Here is a 10099-nt window from a genome sequence, read left to right as displayed (position 1 = left end):
GGGGGTTGAACGAGCATTGACCTTCAACAGGTCTAGAGCCGAGTGAAGGAGAAACACGATTTCAGACGACGCTGGGAAGGGGGGTCATCATAACAACACTATTTGCTCATCTTGTCTGCTGGCTACCGAGTGTGAGGGTTCCGGTGTACTTTTGCTAAGTGCGGGTGTGTTAGACTAGCAGAAGCGGGCAGCCGAAAGTCCAGCATCTGCCCAGACCGCCTTCACCGGACACTGGGCGTTGGAGACGAGATGGCAATTACAAGTTAGATGCCATCATTCCGGTACCAGGAATGATGGCTAATGTCAAGCCACACCGATACCCCGCCATTTGAAGTCAAGTGACCAGCTCCGCCCAGTGACGGGGCGTCCACGTCGTCTTGAGGAAGATGGGATGTTCCGACTGCGCAGAGGACGGCAACGATACACTTGCAGCTGAAGCGGTCGGTATGCAGCAGTAGCAATACCGCAACCGAAGAAGAAGCCTCATAGGTTGGGGATCAGAGGACTTATACATCGGGGCAAACTTGGCCATTTCCCTACCCTCACGTACGCTCTCGACGATCAATAGGCGGGGGGCGTTGGCGAAATTTGATGACGATAAAGGAGCTGTTGATCGAGGTCTATCAGACGTAAAGCGTGAGAAAACATTGATCTTGATCATGGCTGAGAGAGTGTGTCAAAGGAGGGGTGGCACATGGCAGGCCGTAGGAAAGAGATCCGGGCTTCCGGTGCATAACAGCACGCATGCGCATGGCGATGGTGATGTAGCATACAGGCTGACGGCATGCAGTGTCGAGGTACAGTGGCAGGAGAGACTGCGCCCGATGGTTACACTCGGCACCTTGTCTCTCAAATCTTGCGGCCGATGCAATGTTCGAGAAGGAACCGATCTGTTGGAGACGGAGCGTTGGGTGTGACACCGCGTGTGGTGTCGTCCTCCTTCCGTCAGCAAAAGTGCACTCGATATCTGTACCTTCCAGGTACCCCACGTCATCGCCTAGATTCGGCTATCATCGGGAGGGGCAACATGGAATGCCGAAAGGGGAAAGGGCCAGATAGCGATAACGCCTTGCGCCCAATTCCGCTCCTTGGAGCCCCCGTCCCCCGGGTCGCTCCCTTTGGCGGGGCAAATCTACTTCAACTGTGGATTCCGCCCTCTTCAACTGTTCAACACCATCTGGCCGCGTTTGACTTTGGTTGACAGGGTCCCCAATTGACTCGAATCAACCGCTTCAACACCCTGTCAGCATGTCGACGGAAGGGCGAAAGGCGTCCTTGGCCGAGCGATGTCGGACCTCTTCTCCTCTTGTCGCTGACGACGCGCAGCCGGTCTGAAGCCAGCTCATGGGCACAGTGTTTGTTGCGCTGGTCACGCATTGTCGAACGAGAGTGCTTCCCACAGCTTCGGACCGCGCGCAGCAAAGCCGCAATGGGGCATCCCCAACGTCGACGGTCGACCGACTGGAGCCGTGCCCGGCCGACGGACGGCTTGTGGTGGGTCAACCAACCAACCCACACTGCGACGCTGCGTCGCTGCGTCGCTGCGTTGCTGGCTGCACATTTGGCCCTGCGGCGGCGTGCGGGCATGTACCTGCCGCTCTATTGACCATTGACTAATCCCCGACGAATGGGCGGCCGGGGCTTGACCTCTTGTTTCGTCACAGATTTTTTTTCTTCGATGCCCCCTCCCCCAAGAGTGCTTGCTGAGCTTCAGACGCAAAACGCAGCGTACAGGCATCGTTGAATGGGATGGATGGTCCTCGGCTGTAGCGGGTAGTTGTGGGATTGCCCTTTTCCACCCCCCTTTCTCTTTTTTTTTTTTTTTTCGCCATCATCCTCGGCTCGCCTCTTCCTTATCTCTGGACAATAGCTGGCTGGCTGGTCCGAGGTGGCTGGTGGGGACTTTGGAGGAAGAAAAATTCTTTGTTGGACCCCGAGAACAGGCTTCGATTCGATCATGGCTGAAGCACCAGCAGGAGGGAGAGACAATCACGGCGTGAGATGAGACGAGATGAGATGTGAGAGAAAATTCCATCGCAAATCTGCTGCCACGCCGCCTCAGAAGTGCTCACGCGATGACGGATCCCCGGCCGGGATCCACTCGACAAGTGCTCGGGCTCGGCACTGGCATCTGCCACGATGAATGAATGACTGGATTGCCCTTGGATCTTGGGACACGCTCAACGGCGGCACGCATTCCTCGCCCCCCCTCACTTGGGGTGTCAGCTGGGGATCACGGGAATTGGAAGACGGTGAGGCAAACATTCCGGAGCGTTGACAGCGTTTGGGTCACTTTGCCGTATGTGGAACACGAAACCCGGACTACGAGAACCATTTTTCGTGCTAGGTATCGGTTGGAATGAATCGACCTTGACCTACTGAGTAGGTAGAGTAGGTACATGGAATCTGTGTCATTCATCTCTCAATTCTACGTCCACTTACTTCCCTTCATTTACACGCCGTCTAGACTAACAAGGTAACTAACCAGACCGGACGCCTCATTGCCCTTTTCTTCTTATTTTTCTCCTTTTTTCTTTCCTTTCCTTCCCCAGCGTCTTGGTGTCCTTCGCGCCCTTCGCAACCCCATGCACATCCATGTTCCATGCACGCACTGCACAGACAGGGCCTGGTTCTCCATCATGTTCCCTGCTATCTGAAAACGCCCTTTTCCATGTACGGACCCGCTGCCCCTCTGCATTGGCCCTTGAGTCACCTGCTCCATCTGTCACTAGAACCTTGAGCCAAGCCAAGCGTGAGCGGCGAGCCCAAGGAGCCAGGAGGACCCGTTGTACTTCGTACTTAAGCTCTCTCGCCTTCATTCCTCCTACAACCGTGCCTTTGTCCTCTTCTTCTTCTCCCATATTAAGTCAAACCTCGTCCACCCTTCTTCTCTTACGCATTACACACACATACATCAACAATTCCCTGTGTGTTCTCTCTTCCACTTTGCCACCTGTCACTTCGTCTAGCTGACCATCCAGCAAACCTTGCCGCCCCTCCGTCCCGAGATATCCAAGACATATCTACCTCGCACCGGCGCATTCACCACACACCCAACACCACCGCGAACCTCCCATACACATAAACCGAAATGGCTCCCGGCACAATCTCTCCCGGCCTCCACCATGGCAACCAGGATGTCGACCTGACCTCCTCCGCCATCGAGCACAAGCTCGACGCCATCCCCAATGGCAAGGCCACCAACGGTTCCGCCAACGGCAGCAAGTCCGTTTACCAGGAACTTGACGCCTCCAAGCTCACCTACACCCGCACCCAGAACCCCCGCCAAGTGCCCGACCTGGCCAGCGCCAACGCCGGCTCCGAGACCATCGCCACCGATCACATGATCGCCGCAACCTGGAAGGCCGGCGCCGGCTGGTCCACCCCCGAGCTCAAGCCCTATGGCCCCATTTCCCTCATGCCCACCGCCTCCGTCCTGCACTACGCCACCGAGTGCTTCGAGGGTCTCAAGGTCTTCCGCGGCTTCGACGGCGCCCTTCGCCTCTTCCGCCCCGACCGCAACTGTGAGCGCATGCTCATGTCCTCCACCCGCATCGCCCTGCCCGGCTTCCCTCCCGCCGAGCTCGAGAAGCTCATCATCGCCCTCATGGCCGTCGATGGCCCCAAGTGGCTTCCCCGCGACCGCCCCGGCTCCTTCCTCTACCTTCGTCCCACCATGATCGGAACCCAGCCCCAGCTCGGCGTCCAGGCCCCCTCCGAGGCCATGCTCTACATCATCTGCACTTTCATGCCCGTCATGGACTCCCCCGCTGGCGGCATGAAGCTCCACACGAGCCCCGAGGATATGGTCCGCGCCTGGGTTGGTGGTTTCGGCTACGCCAAGGTCGGTGCCAACTACGGCCCCTCCCTGCTCGCCACCGTTGAGGCCCGCAACCGCGGTTTCGGCCAGATCCTCTGGCTGTACGGAAAGGAGCAGTACTGCACCGAGGCCGGCGCCAGCAACTTCTTCGTCGTGTGGAAGAACAAGGAGACCGGCAAGACGGAGCTCATCACCGCTCCCCTTGACGACCGGTTGATCCTGGACGGCGTCACCAGACGCAGCGTTCTGCAGCTCGCCCGCGAGCGTCTCGGCGACGACGTCGACATCGTTGAGCGGAGGTACACCATTGACGAGGTCATTGAGGCCCACGACGAGGGTCGCATTGTCGAGTCCTTCGCGGCCGGTACTGCTGTAAGTTGCTCCATCCCGCTTTTTGTGTGTGTGTGTCGAATTTTTCGTGAACGGCTGGCTGACTTGCGAACAGTTCTTCATCTGCCCCATCTCCCTCATTCACCACCGCGGCAAGGATGTCAACATGGGCATGGGCAGCGACGGCCAGGGCGGCGAGTACACGCTCAAGATCAAGCAGTGGATCAGGGACATCATGTACGGCGGTGAGCAGCACGAGTGGGGGGTCGTCGTCCAGGAGGAGCAGTAGGACCCTACTTGTTGACGCATAGATGGGAGAGAAAAGAAAAAATGGGAGACGGGATGAGAGAAAAAGACTTGGGAAGAAGAGACACATACGTGTGCTTGACCCGGGGGAGCTCGAACGGTTACGAGACGAAGTCATGGTTGAGGCGTTGGGATGGCATTTTGTTTTGCACATCAAAACGGAGTTTTCTTTTGGGGGGAAACTGGGGTTTCATACAAAAGACGCGGTGCATTGGCCCGGTATACTTAGATTTTCCAGCCTTGGCATAGCAACCTACATCATTAATATGCGTCTCGGGAACTCCGACACAATGTGTACTCTGGGGGAGTATGAGTCCCATCGCCCAAGACGTCGACATTGATGTTAGTGGTGGTTCAATGGTTCGTTGCTCTTCTGGTCTCAGCCCTCGTGACCATTCTGGGCTGACATGACTTGGCACCCAACGCGCCGATGTATTGACACCTTTCCGAACAATCTCGACCATGGCAATATTAGTTCTCCCCCCCCAGCATCTCCCATCTCCCCGTCCAAGCCCATGTGGCGAAAGGGCGAACAGACGAACCGAACGAAACTTTTGCGTCTTTTTTGGGGGATACTACAAATACGTCTATTCAAAACCAGCTGCCGCCATCCCATGTTCGTCTAAGAATGAGAGGGAGGAAGGAACATTAAAACCAGGAGGAAACTAGCGCTGCACTCAACAAAACAATAACCGCCCAAGCATCCATCCGTCACAAAGTATTACTAACAGTCAACCGCCTGACCTGCCGCCGCCTGACCTGCCGCCCGACTTTCTGCCGCCCGACCTGCCGCCGCCCGACCTACTGCCGCCGCCGGCGACGGGGCCGGGCTGTTTTTTCTTCTTCTTGGCGTCGTCGCTCTCGCACAGCTGCCGCTTCCCGAACCCGCCGGAGATGAACTCGGGCGGCGGGAACCGGGCGTTCTGGCGGCCGATCACGTCCGCGGCGTCGTACTTCTGCGTCGCCGGGTCGATGGCGCTGCCGACGGACGGCACCTCGACGTCGCTGCCGATCCGGAAGAAGGCCCCGGCGGGCTGCGAGCCGTCGCAGTTGACGTCGGCGACGACCTCGTTGTTCGCGTTGGCGCAGAAGACCCTCCTGGCCTCGGCGCCGCGCGCGGCGAAGAAGGCGACGGACGCGGCCTGGAGACTCGGCAGGGCTATGTGTTGGGTCTTCATCGTTGTCGTTATCGCCGTGTACATGTGTTTTTTTTTGTTTTTTTTTTGGCCGAGAGGGTGGGCAAAAATAACCAAGATCGAGTTGAAAGATCCTAAAGAGGGTGGGGTATCTGGCTGAGATGTGACCGCAAAGAGCACATGGTGCTCAAATGCAAAATGGTCTTCAAGCTGTCGGTGAACGAGCGAATGAGTTGTGCGGAGCGCGAGGTTGCTTGTGTAAGTGAATCTCGGACTGGAGCACACCTTTACTTATAATATCGGGTCCCACCCCGCGGGTTGATTCGCACCAGGCCAACTCATTTTGCAATTCTGCCGTCTGCTACAAGTGAGGGCCCTGGCTGCCTCGACTCCGATCGACGCACTGAAAGCGCGACGCCAATCAATTTGGCTTCCCGTTTGACCGTTGACTCGCTCGCTCTCGGGTCCGACGTGAACGGGGGCGCGGGACTTGACGACATGCTGATCGATCGATAGTCGACAGTTAACGTTACTGATGGCCCGGGGCCTCGGGGTCGGCGATATGGACGAACATGCCTTTGACTCAAGTTGCCCTAAAGTCCCCGGTGAGGTCCCCAGGTCTCTCTCTCGTCCTATATCTCGGTCTTCACCGACGATCTGACAGGGGCTGCCCCACGTTGGCCTGACGTGATGCCCGGGATGGCACCCGTTGGAGTGTTTCTTGGCGGGGCTCAGAACGGGAGGATCGTCGCTTTTGTTTATACCAAAGTAACTCTAACGCACCTAGTGTGTCCATTCTGCTGATATTTGAAAAGGTTATACTGTCATGTTTGGGTTTGAAATGATCATCGCCGACGGTTGACAAATCTACATGGGCCTGCTGGGTGCTCCGGTGTGTTGCTCCCGCCTTTGGGCAATGTGTCGACTCTGGAGACTACTACTTATTGAAGCTATACGCCGCTCCCAGCCGAGCTGGTGCTATCCACACGGACAGAGCACATCTTACCATGGTCACTCGTTTTCTCGCGTCCTGACAGTCTTTTCGTCTTGCGTCTCCTGCATCTTGAACCCCAAATCCAGGACTTGGCCCCTCCAGCCGGGCCTCCTTCCAACGTGAATAGTGCATCCACACCTACTACAAAGACCGTTCAGCTGACGCCTTCAGATGCGCCTGTCTTCAACCCTCTCGGTCTTGGCCCTCGCCGCCTCCGCCCTCGCAGCAGTTTGCGAGGAAGTAACGCCCTACGGGGATGCCATCACGAAGTTCGATTTCGCCAGGTGCGAGACATGGAAATGGCAGTCTGCCGAAACGGGTACCAAGGTCGACATCCAGGAGGACTGCCGGTTGAGTCAGCGCTGGCCAAACGCGCGCCCCGTGTCGTACGTCTGCATCGAGCCCAAAGAACCCAAACAAGAAAAGAAATGTTTCAAGACGCCCAACTCTGTTTCCGAACCGTGCACGATCCCTCCTAGTCACTGTGCTATTGGTAACGTTTTTGGTTGGCCTTGAGAGACTCTAGATAGCAAGAAGACATACGAGTTGTTTAAACGGCAGATGGATTCTTTTGAAACTCGTGAGATGAGTTATCGGTTTCTTCAACGTCTGTACGTTGGTTCAACATCTTACAAATCTCCTTCACCTTGCTGTGGTTGTATCATACCAGGCTATCCGAGATCCTGTCAAGAGGCCCCCCAAGCGAGAAATCTAAACCCGCCATTCTCCAATGTAGAATGTCAAAGTACGGGGGACTCTCTCGCTCGAATGTTTGTCTTTGCCAAGCTGAAGACCTTGGGGCGTTTTTACAAGAATGCCGGGAACCTGCCTGGCTCGAGGTGACCGGGGCCCGGGGTTGGGAGTGCAGGCCCGACAAAGACAAATTTGCCAGCGGCCTTGGCGGCCCCTGTCCCTGTTGCCATAATAAGATAATTTGAGAAACCCCAGGTCGTATCGTCGGTGTGGGCCAGAGGTTCGAGTCACAGTGAGCTCTAATAATCCAAAGGAATACCGAACGACACGCCGTGCTGGGGAAGAATTAGTAACGCCTCAGTCGGCATGCGACGTTTTTTTCTCACCAGACAGTGGAGAACCATCGGCCGTGAGGGTCTCGAAGACTGTCATTTGCTGACTTATCTCGTAGACTTTTTCCTTGTAAGCCACCTTTACGGCCCCTTGAAATGGAGGCCGCATGGATGCCAGCTGATAATTTAACCTTTTTTTCTTCTTTTTCATTTGGGCTTTTGATAGTAGCTATACGTCGATCGGCTCCGCGATGCGGGCTCTTGGCCCTGAGAAGCGGTCATTAAGTGGCCTGAGAAAGAATCATCGTTCTTTCACCCAAACTCCTCCCAAAGAACCTCGAAGAATGTGTAGGGGTAATCTAGCCATCTGAAATCTCAGGAAATATCGAGTTTTCTCAAGAACAAATCCCTGTTAAATCCCTGTTATATACCAACCCGTGCATATAAATACAGTCGTTCATCGTTCAAGCAACAAAACGTTGCTTGTCTGCTGCAGGTTCCCGCACTGCGGCGGCGGCGGCATTCTCACATTCCAACAGACGTAGCACCTTTTGTTCATACCAGCACTGTCGACGCACGATGCGATTGCTTCGGTTTGAATTAGACGCTACCGACCGTGCCAGACGCTTGCTGATTCTGTTTAACGTTGGAAAGCATTGCACTGTTCCGTTGCTCTGTCCTGGTCTGGAGGTATCCGCTCCAACGACGCGATACCACACCGAGTAGCGGACGCAGTGCCGGCAGAGTAATGACTATGATCTGGGTGGCGACTTCTGTCGAGCCGACGAGATCTGCGACGAATCAGTTCAGCCCAAGGCCCGCAAAGACACGTAGAGGGCGGAGATAGTTACAGGTCGAGAAGTCCCAGATGGCATGCACCGTCAAGATAAACCGTGCAGTGCTGACGAGCACGGTGGCTATGCCGAGAAGGAAGATGCAGAGCAAGGCCCTTCTGTCTTTCGTTTTCAAGGCCTTCAACCGAAGGATTCCGAACGGCAGTGCAAATACTTTTCGCAGTTCTCCTTGTTAGTGTTGCCCAGCTGCAATGGGATTGGGGCACTTACTCAGTAGTTCTGAAGCGATACCGATCGACCAGTTGATGTATATGGGCTCCAGGCGGTCTGCCGTGGTACACTCGGGACTACTGTCGGCCCTGGCGAGAAGTCAGAGGGTGATGTAGGTCGTGGTTTTCCTTGAGGCCACCCACCAGTTCTCAGAGACCTTGGTGCCGCACCAGAATACATCCACGAACAAGGTCGTGACGCACGCGCAGGCGGTATAGATTAAAACGAGCTGGAGGCACGTGCGTAGTTTTGTTTCGCTTCGAGGGAAAAGCTCGTTGTAGAAAGCCAGTAGGCTAAATCTTGGCAGGTAAAAGCCAAGATCGAAGATAATCAAGCTGGCAAATTTCCACTGCATCCTTGGTTAGCGTACTCTCTGCGTATCCCCAAGGGCAACAGTTCAGAAAAAGCGAAAGAAAACCGGGACATGCCTACCTTTGCGAAGCCTTCGTCGTAGTAATCCTCAAAGACGTTTTTACCTATAGCCATGGTATAGGTGTCTCCTACAGTAAGTATAACGAAGAACAAGAGAGCGAGCAGCAGGAAGATCTCGGATAGCCAAAAAGACCAGACCCTGTGCCAAGTGCGTACTGCTAGTCGGGCGAAGACGACGACAAAACAGAGGGCGAGCAGGATCCATTCCCCGACCTAGACACGGTGTCAGGAGCCGTTTGTTTGGTGTGCTCGTTACATGTGGATTGCGGGCGTACCAGGAACTGTTTGCTGGTGATGGCCATGTTGCCTGCCTAGGGGCCGGGTAAGACAGCCCGTGGGGCCGAGGCCGTACTCAAGCTAGTAGACGCGATCGAAGAGTGGTTGTTTGGAATAGTTGAGGATATTATGGGCGATGGAGGGGGTGCCAGTTCTAGAGCTGGGTTCTGACGAGCATGAGTCTGGAAGACGCGTGCAGTTTCATTGGAGAACACCAATGGGTTGAGCGTAAGACGGCATCACAAGAGTTTGAAAGAAGGACAACGAATTCCACATTAATTTTTTTTAATTGGGAAGTAAAAAGATAGGTGCGAAGCGGACGTGGGGGGGAAGGGCCAATCTTTAGTATCGGGACTAGGAAGAGATTCACTTTCCAGAATGCTGGGTGGCACGCATTATTCTGATATGTAATGGCCACCGACAGTTCTCCATTCCTTTGTGTCGATGGCTCACTGGCAGGGCAGCAAGACGCACATGTCCGCATTTGTCGCCCATCAAGCTCCCCGGTTGCTCAATCATGACGGACACTCGTCGCTTTCTTGCTGTTCGCGAGAGGCTCCCTCGCCCGCGGGCGTAGAAATCGCCGGTTGCAGTGCGTGCGAACCAGACATGTTCCGTATGCGGGTTAGCCGTCATGATATCAGCTGCCAGCCTTAGACACCAAGCCCCCGCCCGCCGACAACGATCTAGATTCAGGAAGGATAGGGCTGCAGCCT

The 10099-nt window shown here is 55.4% G+C and overlaps 4 protein-coding genes across 4 annotated transcripts; 2 read left to right on the top strand and 2 right to left on the bottom strand.

Annotated features, from left to right (window-relative positions):
• Positions 1 to 3091: 3091 nt before the first annotated feature.
• CH63R_08517 (Branched-chain-amino-acid aminotransferase) lies at positions 3092 to 4439 on the top strand (the record flags this gene model as incomplete). Its single annotated transcript, XM_018303491.1, has 2 exons — positions 3092 to 4192; positions 4266 to 4439. 2 exons carry the CDS (start codon positions 3092 to 3094, stop codon positions 4437 to 4439), a joined length of 1275 nt encoding a protein of 424 aa, XP_018155514.1.
• A 748-nt stretch (positions 4440 to 5187) lies between these two features.
• On the bottom strand, positions 5188 to 5634 carry CH63R_08516 (Primase zinc finger; the record flags this gene model as incomplete). The annotated part of the gene is made up of 1 exon (XM_018303490.1): positions 5188 to 5634. One exon carries the CDS (start codon positions 5632 to 5634, stop codon positions 5188 to 5190), a length of 447 nt encoding a protein of 148 aa, XP_018155513.1.
• Positions 5635 to 6757: 1123 nt separating this feature from the next.
• On the top strand, positions 6758 to 7102 carry CH63R_08515 (uncharacterized protein; the record flags this gene model as incomplete). Its single annotated transcript, XM_018303489.1, has 1 exon — positions 6758 to 7102. The coding sequence occupies one exon, from the start codon at positions 6758 to 6760 to the stop codon at positions 7100 to 7102; it is 345 nt and encodes a 114-aa protein (XP_018155512.1).
• Positions 7103 to 8211: 1109 nt separating this feature from the next.
• Positions 8212 to 9409, bottom strand: CH63R_08514 (archaeal flagellin N-terminal-like domain-containing protein; the record flags this gene model as incomplete). Its single annotated transcript, XM_018303488.1, has 5 exons — positions 8212 to 8402; positions 8676 to 8764; positions 8819 to 9024; positions 9108 to 9320; positions 9383 to 9409. The coding sequence occupies 5 exons, from the start codon at positions 9407 to 9409 to the stop codon at positions 8212 to 8214; spliced, it is 726 nt and encodes a 241-aa protein (XP_018155511.1).
• Between the last annotated feature and the right edge of the window lie 690 nt (positions 9410 to 10099).

This window comes from Colletotrichum higginsianum, chromosome 6 (assembly GCF_001672515.1).
Source record: "Colletotrichum higginsianum IMI 349063 chromosome 6, whole genome shotgun sequence".
Taxonomy (NCBI): Eukaryota; Fungi; Ascomycota; class Sordariomycetes; order Glomerellales; family Glomerellaceae; genus Colletotrichum; species Colletotrichum higginsianum.
Note: the sequence above shows the minus strand (reverse complement) of the source record. Positions and strands in the feature narration are given on the sequence as shown.